Below are 16,919 nucleotides of genomic sequence, written 5' to 3'. Positions count from 1 at the left end.
CACGACACTGTCTGTTTCCGAACAGGACCGTCTCCAGTACATTACAATACACGTACTGTGGGTATTGTACAGTAATTATACACTGTGGTTAGAGCAGGAGATGAACTGTATGAACTTGCATTGACTTTTATAGGCAATTAGTGCTTACCTATACAGCACCAACACATTCTAAACCAGTGAAAATATAGGGTTACATACATGAACCGTCCATATGAATTCCCCCCTTCTCACCAACATGGTCTCATTAGAATATGCCAAAATAGTGACATTTAACCAATGCAGTTATTGTCACCCAATTTCTCCGTCCAGACGACACTCCAGAGACGTGCATCTACTCCAACTGGTCTCCGTGGTCAGCCTGCAGCTCAGCCAACTGTGACAAGGGCCGGAGGATGAGACAGAGGATGCTGAAGGCCCAGCTGGATCTCAGTGTGCCCTGCCCTCATACCCAGGACTTCAAGCCCTGCATGGGGCCTGGCTGCAGCGAGGAGGGTGAGGACTAAGGACAGTGTCACAGTCGGGGTCTCTAACTCTACTGTTGAGAGTTAGTATAGTAAAATACACAAGGTGCAATTTAGAAATTTGGTTGTGCATCAGCAGTTTTTCTGTTGTTATGTGAGTCACTGACAGTCACTCAATTAGCCATGTCAGCTAACAACTTTTAGATTGGTAAGTTAGTCTAGCCAGCCATCTAATGTTGTAAACATGGCCAAATACCGACTGGGCACGCAGGGCATCTTCCCTGGGGCCCTGGCCTCCAGGGGGCCCTCATTGATTTTGTTCATCACTCTCACTCATATCATATTAACATGGCAAATAGTTATAATTGCAGGAAATTAGCTGTAAAACTGCAAAAAAAATCTCTGCCCCATGGCAAAATGTGTAGAATTGCAGGAAATATATTTTTTATCTACGCCTACACACAATACCCCATAATGACAAAGCAAAAATATTCGTAGATTTTTTTTACATAAGTATTCAGACCCTTTACTCAGTACTTTGTTGAAGCACCTTTGGCAGCGATTACAGCCTCGAGTCTTCTTGGGTATGACGCAACAAGCTTGGCACACCTGTATTTGGGGAGTTTCTCCCATTCTTCTCTGCAGATCCTCTCAAGCTCTGTCAGGTTGGATGGGGAGCATTGCGGCACAGTTATTTTCAGGTCTCTCCAGAGATGTTTGATCAGGTTGAAGTCCAGGCTCTGGCTGGGCCACTCAAGGACATTCAGAGACTTGAGGTCCTGAGCTCTCTGGAGTGGGTTTTAATCAAGGATCTCTCTGTACTTTGCTCCATTCATCTTTGCCTCGATCCTGACTAGTCTCCCAGTCCCTGCCGCTGAAAAACATCCCCACAGCCTGATGCTGCCTTCACCATGCTTCACCGTAGCGGTGGTGCCAGATTTCCTCCATAAGTGACTCTTGGCATTCAGGCGAAATAGTTCAATCTTGGTTTCATCAGACCAGAGAATCTTGTTTCTCATGGTCTGATAGTCTTTAAGTACCTTTTGGCAAAGTCCAAGCAGGCTGTCATGTGCCTTTTACTGAGGAGTGGCTTCCGTCTGGCCACTCTACCATAAAGGCCTGATTGGTGTAGTGCTGCAGAGATTGTTGTTCTTCTGGAAGGATCTCCACAGAGGAACTCAAGAGCTCTGTCAGAGTGACCATCAGGTTTTTGGTCACCTCCCTGACCAAGGCCCTTCTCCCCCGATTTCTCAGTTTGGCCGGGCTGCCAGCTCTAGGAAGAGTCTTGGTGGTTCCAAACTTCTTCCATTTAAGAATGATGGAGGCCACTGTGTTCTTGGGGACCTTCAATTCTGCAGAATTTTTTTCGTACCATTCCCCAGATCTGTGCTTCGACACAATCCTGTCTCGGAGCTCTACAGACCTGTGTGTGTATGGATGTGGGTACGCAAACCTGCGAGCTGCTGCAGCCCCTCATGACGAGTTCAGATTTATTGTGGCCCCCACCCCAATCAATGTTTCCCATCCCTGGTGTAAACAGTTTACTGTTTAAAACAAAGCAAGTAGTAAAGAAGCATAAAAAATTGGTTGGTGGCTAAAGGCTTGTGTGTTCATCTGCTGCTCTGCAGGCTGAGCTGGTAATCCCTGTGAAATCATGTACATGTCATATTGAAAAAAGACACACAGTGAGGGAAAAAAGTATTTGATCCCCTGCTGATTTTGTACGTTTGCCCACTGACAAAGAAATGAGGTGGATGAACGCAGTGCCCTTGTTTGGGTGTAGGGCCTGATCAGAGCCTGAAGGTACGGAGGTGCCGTTCCCCTCACAGCTCCGTAGGCAAGCACCATGGTCTTGTAGCGGATGCGAGCTTCAACTGGAAGCCAGTGGAGAGAGCGGAGGAGCGGGGTGACGTGAGAGAACTTAGGAAGGTTGAACACCAGACGGGCTGCGGTGTTCTGGATGAGTTGTAGGGGTTTAATGGCACAGGCAGGGAGCCCAGCCAACAACGAGTTGCAGTAATCCAGACGGGAGATGACAAGTGCCTGGATTAGGACCTGCGCCGCTTCCTGTGTGAGGCAGGGTCGTACTCTGCGAATGTTCTAGAGCATGAACCTACAGGATCGGGTCACCGCCTTGATGTTAGTGGAGAACGACAGGGTGTTGTCCAGGGTCACGCCAAGGTTCTTAGCACTCTGTTGACAATCAGAGGTCAGACGTTTCTTGTAGTTGGCCACCAGGTTTGCACACATCTCAGGAGGGATTTTGTCCCACTCCTCTTTGCAGATCTTCTCTAAGTCATTAAGGTTTTGAGGCTGACGTTTGGCAACTCGAACATTCAGCTCCCTCCACAGATTTTCTATGGGATTAAGGTCTGGAGACTGGCTAGGCCACTCCAGGACCTTAAAGTGCTTCTTCTTGAGCCACTGCTTTGTTGCCTTGGCCGTGTGTTTTGGGTCATTGTCATGCTGGAATACCCATCCATGACCCATTTTCAATGCCCTGGCAGAGGGAAGGAGGTTCTCACCCAAGATTTGACGGTACATGGCCCCATCCATCGTCCCTTTGATGCGGTGAAGTTGTCCTGTCCCCTTAGCAGAAAAACACCCCCAAAGCATAATGTTTCCACCTCCATGGTTGACTGTGGGGATGGTGTTCTTGGGGTCATAGGCAGCATTCCTCCTCCTCCAAACACGACGAGTTGAGTTGATGCCAAAGAGCTCCATTTTGGTCTCATCTGACCACAACACTTTCACCCAGTTGTCCTCTGAATCATTCAGATGTTCATTGGAAAACTTCAGACGGGCATGTATATATGCTTTCTTGAGCAGGGGGAGCTTGCGGGCGCTGCAGGATTTCAGTCCTTCACGGCGTAGTGTGTTACCAATTGTTTTCTTGGTGACTATGGTCCCAGCTGCCTTGAGATCATTGACAAGATCCTCCCGTGTAGTTCTGGGCTGATTCCTCACCCTTCTCATGATCATTGCAACTCCACGAGGTGAGATCTTGCATGGAGCCCCAGGCCGAGGGATATTGACAGTTCTTTTGTGTTTCTTCCATTTGCGGATAATCGCACAAACTGTTGTCACCTTCTCACCAAGCTGCTTGGCGATGGTCTTGTAGCCCATTCCAGCCTTGTGTAGGTCTACAATCTTGTCCCTGACATCCTTGGAGAGCTCTTTGGTCTTGGCTATGGTGGAGAGTTTGGAATCTGATTGATTGATTGCTTCTGTGGACAGGTGTCTTTTATACAGGTAACAAACTGAGATTAGGAGCACTCCCTTTAAGAGTGTGCTCCTAATCTCAGCTCATTACCTGTATAAAAGACACCTGGGAGCCAGAAATCTTTCTGATTGAGAGGGGGTCAAATACTTAATTCCCTCATTAAAATGCAAATCAATTTATAACATTTTTGACATGCGTTTTTCTGGATTTATTTGTTGTTATTTTGTCTCTTACTGTTCAAATAAACCTACCATTAAAATTATAGACTGATCATTTCTTTGTCAGTGGGCAAATGTACAAAATCAGCAGGGGATCAAATACTTTTTCCCCTCACTGTATCAGCATATTTATTTTATTTCACCTTTATTTAACCAGGTAGGCCAGTTGAGAACAAGTTCTCATTTACAACTGCAACCTGGCGAAGATAAAGCAAAGCAGTGCGACAAAACAACAACACAGAGTTACACATAAACAAACATAGTCAATAACACAATAGAAAAACCTATGTAGAGTGTCTGCAAATGTAGAAGAGTAGGGAGGTAAGGCAATAAATAGGCCATGGAGGTGAAATAATTACAATTTAGCCAGATGTGCAGATGATGATGTGCAAGTAGAGAATAGAGATACTGGGGTGCAAAAGAGGATAAGTAACAATATGCGGATGAGGTAGTTGGGTGTGCTATTTACAGATTGGCTGTGTACAGGTAAGCTGCTCTGACAGCTGATGCTTAAAGTTAGAAGTACAGTCTAACCAGACACCTAGGTATTTGTAGTTGTCCACATATTCTAAGTCAGAACCGTCCAGAGTAGTGATGCTAGTTGGGCGGGAGGGTGCGGGCAGCAATCGGTTGAAGAGCATGCACTTAGTTTTACTTGCATTTAAAAGCAGTTGGAGGCCTCGTTTGGAGGTTTGATAGCATAGGTATTGGGCAAGTTGCTGCAGGGGGTGCTGAGATGTTGGCCGGGGTAGGGGTAGCAAGGTGGAAATCATGGCCAGCCGTAGAAAAATGCTTATTGAAATGATTGATTATCGTAGTTTATTATCGTAGTTTTATCCGTGGTGACATTGTTTCTTACCCTCACATATCCATGTGCAATCAGATTGAACTAAGACCTAACATGGGAGAGGTCCCGTGTTCATGAGAACAGGAATTAGGGTTGAGATGGTGTCGTGCTCCTCCTCCAACTTCTTAGCGAAGCAAAAGGAAATAGGTCTTTATCAATAAAACATCACAATAAGGTGCAGAGTGTTCAATTAGCCTGCTGGTGGGCAAGGAGACCCCTGCTCTGCTAAAACTATTTACAACTGTGTGCGCCGTTTTCAAGGGATTGTTAAATAAACGTTAATTATTTGGTTGTAATATCATCACCTCTTGAAGAGCATAGATCATAATTACAAATGTCAGATTATTCCATGCAAACAAATTGTGCACATTTAGCAGAGTTATACAGCAGGTACCTGCATGCTTTTCATGATCAGTAAAAATATGTTGATCATGTCATTTTTAGCCTCACGATATCTCTAAATATTGGCCACCAATAATTGGATATTTGAGTGATATGAAATCAAAGTGAACTATACCTGACAAGAATGAGTGGTTTAGGTTGATTTCCCATCCTTTCTGGGCTCAGCCTGTCAAGCAGCATGGAGGACACATTTGCGGATGAACTGTTAGATGATAATGCTTACATTGCAAGCTACCGGTAGAACAGTTGGCTAAACATATAGGCTAGTGGTAAATTGACCTAATGTACTTTTTTCTCCAACCAATGTAAGCCTACCTAGAAAAGTTAGTTAACATCCCCTTTTCAACATTGTTTTTAAGAGTGTTTAATCATGATTGCTGCTAACAGACATGGTTACATTGATTGATGGATCACGTCAAATTGACTAACTAGCTAATAACAGATCAGGTCAATATGGCTAGTTAACAAGCTAACTTTCAGGGGATTAACTAGATGGCTATATACAAATATTGTTTGATTTGCTTGCCATCTAGTGGTAATGACAGTATTCCAACTGATAACTTTACCAGGATGAGGACTTGCCAATGTCAAGCTCTTTCCAAAAGCCTAATCTCTGATGAAGCAAGCTAAATGACACATAGCTAGCTACATGCCAAATGGATAGGCTACCCTCACGTATCTGAAATTACATGATCAATTGATGTTTACTGATCATGAAAAGCATGCAGTTACTTGCTGTATAACTCTGATGATGACTATGCTCTTCAAGATATTATGATATTGAAACCAAATAGTTAAAACATTTATTTAACAATCCCTTGAAAACGGCACGAAGTTGTCAATGGTTTCAGTGGAGCTGGGGGTCTCCAAACCCCCCAGCAGTCAAATCGAACGCTCTGCACCGTATTATTGATAACGACCTATATGGTGTTGGCATTGTTTTCCCTTTCACGGTTTACGTGCTACCGAAGATGCATAATTAACACTGTTTTGTCCTTGGCATTCAAACACAAGAAGCAAAGCTGGGACTTTGGAGTCTCATCAACTGCCGTAACCGGGTAGAGATCAAAAGACATATGATTTTCAACAAACACTTCTTCCTCCAGTAAACAAGGGAGGTCTGAAAGCTGTTCTATTCAGTCAGATTGGCATTAACTTTCTCTATCAGGAAGTATCTGACTCCTTTGTCCAATTCTCATCAAAGTTGTCAATTAGGACCACTCTTCTTAATGTCACATGATCAGTCATGCAGAGGTGTCTCTCTCTCTCTTTCTCCTTTGCCCCTTCTTCCTACTATCTTTCTCTCTCCTACCTCCATTAATCTCTCTCGGGGCCCCAAATCTCAGCTTTGTCAGAGCTTGATGAGTGGGTTTGAATTGTTCAAGGCTATCGTTTCGCTCTACTGCATACTATTGATTAATAATACTGGCATTGCAAGCTTTTCCTCCTGCACGTTACTCCTTTGTTTTAATTTATCGCTCCGTCAACAGCCCGTAGTTGATTGATATTCCTGATGCTGGCCAGGGCCCCTGGGGGCCTCATTGGGGCCACATTTGTTTACAGCTCTTATTAATGATTCACTTAGTTCTGCTTTATTAAGCTACACTCACCGCTGCTCCCAATCTGCAGCCAGGCAGTGGGATGGACCAGACGAGAGAGAAATCCATGTTAAAGTTCCCGAAAGTTCATCCATCCTCTCTGAAAACAAATCTATTTACAAACTCTGTTCCCAGATAATTGAAGAGAGCAGAGTAAATCATTTATGTTGGGTGTGTTACTTGTTACCAGATGAAGGGCGGTGGAATTCAGAGGTGTCAGCTAGTAGTGATGTTTGTATGACTTGTCAATGACCGTGCTCGTCTTTGCTAGCCTGGTTAAACCAGACTGAACCCTGCACTCACCATGACACAATGGTGATCACAGAGTTCAGTCTGGGTTAACCAGGCTATGCCCTTGCCTCTTGTTGTTCCCAGAAGTGTCTACCTGTATGATGTCAGAGTGGATCAGCTGGTCTCCGTGCAGTGAGTCCTGTGGGATGGGGATGAGGTATCGGCAGCGCTACATCAAACAGTTCCCCGAGGATGGATCCATCTGCTCTCTGAACACTGAGGAGACAGAAAAGTGTGTGGTCAACGACGACTGCTGTGAGTCTCAGTGAAACATAGAGATGACCCAAATTGTGACATCAGGATCATGTTGTGGGTTCAGGCCTTTTGTGTTAAAGACTAAAATATTATGTTTTGTCTATAATATGATGGCATGATGACATATAGTTAAAATAATCTAAACAGTACAAATCCTATGTTGAAAAGCTGCTATATGCCACCAGGCTTAATATTCAGTCAGTGTGTTAATGGAACATGGTTTCTCAAGTAAATGTTAACAACAGTAATCGCAAGCTGCTATAACAAAGTCCCATCCCTGTGGATGAGTGTATATCTGTCCATGTAAATCCATCAGCCCCCAGTAGCTGTGTGGTGACGGAGTGGGGCGAGTGGGATCCCTGCAGCACCACCTGTGGGCTGGGTATGAAGCGGCGTGAACGCATGGTGAAGATGCCCCCCTCAGACGGTTCCATGTGCAAGGCGGAGGTGGCAGAGGTGGAGAAGTGCATGATGCCTGAGTGCAGTGAGTAATTCCTCCAACACCCACTCAACAACTGCCTCAGCACTGTGACAGGCAGCCTTGTTCAGCCATCTGCCAAGGGGCCTTGTAGTTTGTACCTATCTAGATCCAACCGGCTAGATACACACTCAAATCGACAGATCTCTCAGAGGAGCGCATGCATGAGAATACATTCAAACAATAAGATAATTTCAAGTCCCTTCAGCAATGAAAAAACAGTAGCTGAAGATGGCGGGAATGTTGTCATGTATGTATTGTTCTGAACAGCAGGGGACATTATTATGTATCATGTATTATGCCTGCTTGGTATATCCCTGCAGACACCATCCTGTGTATGCTGTCTCCGTGGTCGGACTGGAGCGTCTGTAGTGTAACGTGTGGGAAGGGCGTGAGGGCACGCCAGCGAATGCTCAAGTCTCCGGACCTAGGGGAGTGTACAGAGGTGCTGGAACAGGTGGAGCGGTGTATGCAGCCTGAGTGTCGTAAGTGTCATCATCAGATGTTGTCGTACTCTTTACCACTACCATCAACACTAAATCACAGTCTGGTCACTGGGAACTTAACCTGTCTGGGCAAGCGTCCCACCCTAGTCAACAGCCAGTGGAATCACGTGGCGCGAAATACAAATACCTCAAAAATGCTATAACTTCAATTTCTCAAACATATGACTATTTTACACCATTTTAAAGACAAGACTCTCGTTAATCTAAGCACACTGTCCGATTTCAAAAAGGCGTTATAGCGAAAGCAAAATATTAGATGATGTCAGGAGAGTACCCTGCCAAAAATTATCACACAGCCATTTTCAAAGCAAGCATATATGTCTCAAAAACCAAAACCACAGCTAAATGCAGCACTAACCTTTGATGAGCTTCATCAGATGACACTCCTAGGACATTATGTTAGACAATACATGCATGTTTTGTTCAATCAAGTTCATATTTATATCAAAAACGAGCTTTTTACATTAGCATGATGTTCAGAACTAGCATACCCACCGAAAACTTCCGGTGAATTTACTAAATGACTCATGATAAACGTTGACAAAATACATAACAATTATTTTAAGAATTATAGATACAGAACTCCTTTATGCAATCGCGGTGTCAGATTTTAAAATAGCTTTTCGGCGAAAGCACATTTTGCAATATTCTGAGTACATAGCTCGACCATCACGGCTAGCTATTTTGACACCCACCAAGTTTGGGGCTCACTAAACTCAGAATTACTATTAGAAAAATTGGATTACCTTTGCTGTTCTTCGTCAGAATGCACTCCCAGGACTTCTACTTCAACAACAAATGTTGTTTTGGGTCCAAATAATCCATAGTTATATTCAAATAGCTCTGTTTTGTTCGTGCGTTCAGGTCACTATCCGAAGGGTGACGCGCGAGCGCATTTCGTGACAAAAAAAATTCTAAATATTCCATTACCGTACTTAGAAGCATGTCAAACACTGTTTAAAATCTATTTTTATGCGATTTTTCTCGTAAAATAGCGATAATATTCCAACCGGGCAACGTTGTATTCATTCAAAGGCTGAAAGAAAAAAATGGAGTATTCTCGTGAACACGCATCTCAGTCTCACTGTCCCCAGGCTGACCACTTACAAACTCTCCTGCTGTTCTTTGCCCAGAGACAGCAGACACCCCATTCCACTTTCTGGCGGCTTTAGAGAGCCAATGGAAGCCTTAGAAAATGTCACGTTACAGCACAGATGCTGTATTTTCGATAGAGATGCAACAGAAGGACAACAAATTGTCTGACAGGGCTCTTCCTGTATGGAATCTTCTCAGGTTTTGGCCTGCCATATGTGTTCTGTTATACTCACAGACACCATTCAAACAGTTTTAGAAACTTTAGAGTGTTTTCTATCCAAATCTACTAATTATATGCATATTCTCGTGTCTGGGCAATGGTAGTAACCAATTTAAATCGGGTACATTTTTTTATCCAGCCGTGCAAATACTGCCCCCTAGCCCAGACAGATAAATGCATAATACTTTAAATTCATATGCTTTTTTAGCACTGTCATAGCTGGTCCGAGATATGTTTGTGCTGTATAGCTGACTCCTAGGGCTCTATTTGCAGCTGGCGTCAAGCCAGCGCAATTGTCAAACATACACTCGTTTGCAATATCGAACTGTTAAACCCTAACCCTCATCGCCAAACCCACTGGCTCCAGGTCATCTACAAGTCTTTGCTAGGTAAAGCCCCACCTTATCTCAGCTCACTGGTCACCATAGCAACACCCACCCGTAGCTCGCGCTCCAGCAGGTATATTTCACTGGTCATCCCCAAAGCCAATACTTCCTTTGGCCGCCTTTCCTTCCAGTTCTCTGCTGCTAATGACTTGGAACGAATTGCAAAAATCACTGAAGCTGGAGTCTTATATCTCCCTCTCTAACTTTAAGCATCAGCTGTCAGAGCAGCTTAACGATCACTGTACCTGTACACAGCCAATCTGTAAATAGCACACCCAACCACATCATCCCCATATTGTTATTTATCTTTTTGCTCTTTTGCACCCCAGTATCTCTACTTGCACATCATCATCTGCACATCTATCACTCCAGTGTTAATGCTAAATTGTAATTATCCGCCTCTATGGCCTTTTTATTGCCTTACCTCCCTAATCTTCTACATTTGCGCACACTGTACCTAGATTTTTCTATTATGTTTTTGACTGTACGTTTGTTTATGTGTAACTCTGTGTTGTTGTTTTTGTCGCACTGCTTTTCTTTATCTTGGCCAGGTCGCAGTTGTAAATGAGAACTTATTCTCAACTGGCCTACCTGGTAAATAAAGGTGAAATAAAATTGAAATAAATAAATAAAGCCGACGCTCTTCTATTGTCAAATCTTATAAATTTGTAATTTACCTGTCTTAAATGAGCTCGCATGCATTGAGGTGGGAGGGGTGGCAATATCTGAGGTGTGTCCTTAACAATGTGCTTGCATCAAAATGCCAATTTCAGTATGTGCTGGTGGGGATTTTTAAGACCAACCGAAAGCTAGTCTTAGCTGTAACGCGACGGTAGCACAGCCTATCCAACTGTGACGCACAGTGCCCATATGCACATGGAACCAAAGAGATGTGCTTTTTGTGCCTGTAAACCTCGTATTTACAAACAAAACAAACAAATGTTTTTTCCCATTTCGTTAAATTTGATTAAAACCCCTCCTCTTAATGACAGCAGTATTTTTTGTCATGCCCAATACATTCACAAAGTAGACTATCAATACAGGGTTTGGCTCATGAGACCGCTTTGAAGTAAATCTTAAATCACCACAGCTTTATTAAAAGATCAAGTTTGGCAGCAGCAAAACAGTGAGCGGACATCTCCTATTTCTCTATGTAGACTATTACATTATTTTAGCCAGCTCCTGTTATTATTGTGGATGTGCGTAAAAAACCCTCCACGTAGACTACAGTTGAAGTCGGAAGTTTACATGCACCTTAGTCAAATACATTTAAACTCAGTTTTTCACAATTCCTGACATTTAATCCTAGTAAAAATACCCTGTTTTAGGTCAGTTAGGATCACCACTAAGAATGTGAAATGTCAGAATAATAGTAGAGAATTATTTATTTCAGCTTTTATTTCTTTCATCACATTCCCAGTGGGTCAGAAGTTTACATACACTCAATGTATGGTAGCATTGCCTTTAAATTGTTTAACTTGGGTCAAACGTTTCGGGTAGCCTTCCACAAGCTTCCCACAATAAGTTGGGTGAATTTTGGCCCATTCCTCCTGACAGCTGGTGTAACTGAGTCAGGTTTGTAGCCCTCCTTGCTCGCACACACTTTTTCAGTTCTGCCCACAAATGTTCTATAGGGTTGAGGTCAGGGCTTTGTGATGGCCACTCCAATACCTTGACTTTGTTGTCCTTAAGCCATTTTTCCAGAACTTTGGAAGTATGCTTGGGGTCATTGTCCATTTGGAAGACCCATTTGCGACCAAGCTTTAACTTCACTTCCTGACTGATGTCTTGAGATGTTGCTTCAATATAGCCACCTAATTTTCCTGCCTCATGATGCCATCTATTTTGTGAAGTGCACCAGTCCCTCCTGCAGCAAAGCACCCCCACAACATGATGCTGCCACCACCGTGCTTCACGGTTGGGATGGTGTTCTTCGGCTTGCAAGCATCCCCCTTTTTCCTCCAAACATAACAATGGTCATTATGGGCAAACAGTTCTATTTTTGTTTCATCAGACCAGAGGACATTTCTCCAAAAAGTATCTTTGTCCCCATGTGCTGTTGCAAACCATAGTCTGGCTTTTTTTAATGGTGGTTTTGGAGCAGTGGCTTCTTCCTTGCTGAGCGGCCTTTTGTGGATATAGATACTTTTGTACCTGTTTCTTCCAGCATCTTCACAAGGTCCTTTGCTGTTGTTCTGGGATTGATTTGCACTTTTCGCACCAAAGTACATTCATCTCTAGGAGACAGAACGCGTCTCCTTCCTGAGTGATATGATGGCTGCGTGGTCCCATGGTGTTTATACTTGCATACTATTGTTTGTACAGATGAACGTGGTACCTTCAGGCATTTGGGAATTGCTCCCAAGGATGAACCAGATTTGTGGAGGTCTACAATAATTTTTCTGAGGTCTTGGCTGATTTCTTTAGATTTTCCCATGATGTCAAGCAAAGAGGCACTGAGTTTGAAGGTAGGCCTTGAAATACATCCACAGGTACACCTCCAATTGACTCAAATTATGTCAATTATCCTATCAGAAGCTTCTAAAGCCATGACATAATTTTCTGGAATTTTACAAGCTGTTTAAATGCACAGTGAAATTAGTGTATGTAAACTTCTGACCCATTGGAATTGTGATACAGTGAATTATCCAGATCTGTACCCAAACAATTTGAACTTCTCCTTTTAAAAATCCACCTCTCTAAAAACAAGTCTCTCACCGTTGCCGCCTGCTATAGACCACCCTCTGCCTCCAGCTGTGCTCTAGACACCATATGTGAACTGATTGCCCCCCATCTCTCTTCAGAGCTCGTGCTGCTAGGTGACCTAAACTGGGACATGCTTAACACCCCAGCCATCCTACAATCTAAGCCCTCAATCTCACACAAATTATCCATGAACCTACCAGGTACCACCCCAAAGCCATAAACACGGGCACCCTCATAGATATCATCCTAACCAACTTGCCCTCTAAATAAACCTCTACTGTTTTCAACCAAGACCTCAGCGATCACTGCCTCATTGCCAGCATCCGTAATGGGTCAGCGGTCAAACAACCTCCACTCATCACTGTCAAACGCTCCCTGAAACACTACAGCGAGCAGGCCTTTCTAATCGACCTGGCCGGGGTATCCTGGAAGGATATTGAACTCATCCCGTCAGTAGAGGATGCCTGGTTATTTTTTTTTAAATGCCTTCCTCACCATCTTAAATACGCATGCCCCATTCAACAAATTTAGAACCAGGAACAGATATAGCCCTTGGTTCTCTCCAGACCTGACTGCCCTTAACCAACACAAAAACATCCTGTGGCGTTCTGCGTTAGCATCGAACAGCCCCCGTGATATGCATCTTTTCAGGGAAGTTAGAAACCAATATACACAGGCAGTTAGAAAAGCCATGGCTAGCTTTTTCAAGCAGAAATTTGCTTCCTGCAACACAAACTCAAAAAAGTTCTGGGACACTGTAAAGTCCATGAATAAGAGCACCTCCTCCCAGCTGCCCACTGCACTGAGGATAGGAAAGTCTGTCACCACTGACAAATCCACTATAATTGAGAATTTCAAGAAGCATTTTTCTACGGCTGGTCATGCTTTCCACCTGGCTACCCCTACCCCGGTCAACAGCACTGCACCCCCCACAGCAACTCGCCCAAGCCTTCCCCATTTCTCCTTCTCCCAAATCCAGTCAGCTGATGTTCTGAAAGAGCTGCAAAATCTGGACCCCTACAAATCAGCCGGGCTAGACAATCTGGACCCTTTCTTTCTAAAATGATCTGCCGAAATTATTGCAACCCCTATTACTAGCCTGTTCAACCTCTCTTTCGTATCATCTGAGATTCCCATAGATTGGAAAGCTGCCGTGGTAAAGTCCCCCATTATCTCAGCTCGCTGGTCACCATAGCAGCACCCACCTGTAGCACGCGCTCCAGCAGGTATATCTCACTAGTCACCCCCAAAGCCAATTCCTCCATTGGCCGCCTCTCCTTCCAGTTCTCTGCTGCCAATGACTGGAACGAACTACAAAAATCTCTGAAACTGGAAACACTTATCTCCCTCACTAGCTTTAAGCACTAGCTGTCAGAGCAGCTCACAGATTACTGCACCTGTACATAGCCCATCTATAATTTAGCCCAAACAACTACCTCTTCCCCTACTGTATTTATTTCTTTATTTATTTTGCTCCTTTGCACCCCATTATTTATATTTCTACTTTGCACTTTCTTCCACTGCAAATCTACCATTCCAGTGTCTTACTTGCTATATTGAATGTGCTTTACCACCATGGCCTTTTTTTTGCCTTTACCTCCCTTATTTCACCTCATTTGCTCACATTGTATATAGACTTATTTTTCTACTGTATTATTGACTGTATGTTTGTTTTACTCCATGTGTAACTGTGTTGTTGTATGTGTCAAACTGCTTTGCTTTATCTTGGCCAGGTCGCAATTGTAAATGAGAACTTGTTCTCAATTTGCCTACCTGGTTAAATAAAGGTGAAATAAAAAAAATATATAAAAAATAATCTGTCTGTAAACAATTGTTGGAAAAATTGTGTCATACACAAAGTAGATGTCCTAACCGACTTGCCAAAACTATAGTTTGTTAACAAGACATTTGTGGAGTGGTTGAAAAACAAGTTTTAATGACTCCAACCTAAGTGTATGTAAACTTCTGACTTCAGCTGCATATGCCCATCACGGAATGAGAGATGAAATAATCTGGTGACACTCATATTTAGAAACATTTAAGTTATTTTCCTCTAACAATTGCTTGTTTTCCGTTTTATTTGATTCAAAACCCCTTCCCCTACTATTAATGCTGGTTCAACAGCAATGCATCTGGTGTCTTTCTTATCGTGGCCATGCACAATTAGCCTATCATAAATTATTTTCTAAATGGTCTACTCGTGAGGCTTTCCCATTATTCACAATTCACAAAGGCCTATCTCCATTCGGCTTGTATCCATCCCCATTTCCAAAGAGAGCCTCTTGTCCAGTTACCAAAGACACGCTCCTCCAGACATAGGCTATTCAAAATGTTCTGTCCTATAACGCCATATCAACGGTAGACCTAGGCTATAGCTTTGAGAACGTGCCTCACACATACAATACAATTTACGGGAGCCTAGTATTTTTTATTTGAAGCGAAGAGCGATGTGTAAAGGCCTAGAGGCTAGTCAATGAAGCCAATTACAACAATGTTGACTGTCAACACTCCCCAATTTATTTTTACTGTTGCTACCACTCGTTACTGTAGCAGCCTGTGCTATTTAATAAACTGTAGGATCAATCCACAATGGACTAAGAGGAGAATATTCCGTTCCCCTAGCCAAGTTGGAGTTGATGGAAATGCAAAGACTGTCAATAAGCAACAGAACTTGAGACACAAGCATGCAGTATTAAGCCATGGAACGCCTTGATTGGCCAGTGCAGTGAGTGGGCAAGTCCTCATCACACCTAGAATTTGTTAATTCCATAGACATTATGCGACATTCATTACAACTGGGAACTCAGAAAAATACGAGGTCAAATCATGACGTCAGTGATATTCAGGTTGGAAAGTCGGAGCTCAAGAAAGAGGCGGGAAAAATGTATTTTTCCAAGTTCCCAGTTGTTTTGAACGCACTGAAGTCGGAAGTCAGAGATTTCCGAGTTCCCAGTTCCGAGTTCCCAGTTGTTTTGAGCGCGGAATTAAAACCAGCAGCGAAAGCACTGACATCATTCACGTAATCCTATGGAAAACTCCCAATGGTACATGAAGCCGGAAGTATTTGAATTTGAAGCGCGTTGCTGAATTGGGCTGAATGTAGGCTGAATGGCACCAACAAATAGCTAAGGATCATGGTGAAAGTGGCCGTAACTAGCAAAGGATCATGGTCGATTTAGTCATTTTCGTCCTGCCTGAGAGAGTCAACCAACCGGGCCCGAGCCTCTTCGTAGCCTGCCAGCCCGGTATTGGTCTGTGTCAGCACATGGGCCTGTGTGACGACAAATGTAGTAATCAGAATAGATCACTTTGTAGCGAACTTTAAACGTTTTCACAGTGGGGATCGAACTTAATCACAATAAACACATTTTGAGCCCAAAACAGACGTCTAAATTTGTTTTGTTTGGCCTTTCTGGCGACTGCAATTTTCATAGGCTTTCTAGGGCAGACCATGGCTTTTGGCATTGCTATGTCATGATTCATACTCCAGACAGGACATTGGGGGTTTATTCATCAAAACCCAGCCATTTCGCGCCACAAACAGCTATTGTGCTCATAATAACGGCTGTGAAAATAGCAAAAAATATTTTTCACATACCCCTGGACCTATAGCGCTACCACCAAAACTTACATTTACTATTACGTTAGGTTTGTTAAAATAGAGCCCCATATGGTTTGTTTACCATAACAATGACCACAGGAGCTGACTATACAGCACATTCAGACCTGGGACCAGGCTAGCACTGTCACATATATACAGTATGTCGACTGCTGTTACTACAGTGTAAACGCACAAGTACAAACTGACAATTATATAAATGAATCCCACACAACCCAACTCTGCCAAACTCTGGCCTGTGAGTTGTCAAAAGGTGTTGAGGCTTATCATAGGATCACGGACAGAGGATTTGACTTTTTCTGTCTCCTTTTTTTTGTTGCATAAACTATGAACTTGTACTTTGACATTTGAAGCGGAGATCCCTGATTGATATTCTAATTGGGTTCCTTGCAAAGTAAAAACAAATATTCTGCAAAAATATACAATTGTTCCTTGCAAAGTAATAACAAATGTTCCGCAAAAATAGACAATCGTATTATTTCCTGAAGGATGCAGTCAAATGTGAAAATGGATTATGAAAAGGATTGTTGAAACGAGAAATAGTTTTCTGGTTTTCAGCCAGACCGATATAGCATATGAAAAGATGACAATTTAGTCCTTATCAATAAACAAAG

The 16,919-nt window shown here is 43.2% G+C and overlaps 1 protein-coding gene across 1 annotated transcript in view; it reads left to right on the top strand.

Annotated features, from left to right (window-relative positions):
• Nucleotides 1-16,919, top strand: part of LOC106561484 (spondin-1) — a 106,053-nt gene that overhangs the window by 65,407 nt on the left and 23,727 nt on the right. The window contains exons 11-14 of the mRNA XM_014125483.3: nt 310-492; nt 7,125-7,295; nt 7,612-7,779; nt 8,097-8,258. Of these exons, the coding sequence (XP_013980958.3) occupies nt 310-492; nt 7,125-7,295; nt 7,612-7,779; nt 8,097-8,258 (684 nt within the window). The remainder of the gene's footprint in view (nt 1-309; nt 493-7,124; nt 7,296-7,611; nt 7,780-8,096; nt 8,259-16,919) is intronic.

The sequence above is a fragment of the Salmo salar genome, chromosome 10 (assembly GCF_965601325.2).
Source record: "Salmo salar chromosome 10, fSalSal1, whole genome shotgun sequence".
NCBI lineage: Eukaryota > Metazoa > Chordata > Actinopteri > Salmoniformes > Salmonidae > Salmo > Salmo salar.
The sequence above is the reverse complement of the archived record's forward strand: the minus strand, read 5'-3'. Positions and strand labels throughout refer to the sequence as shown.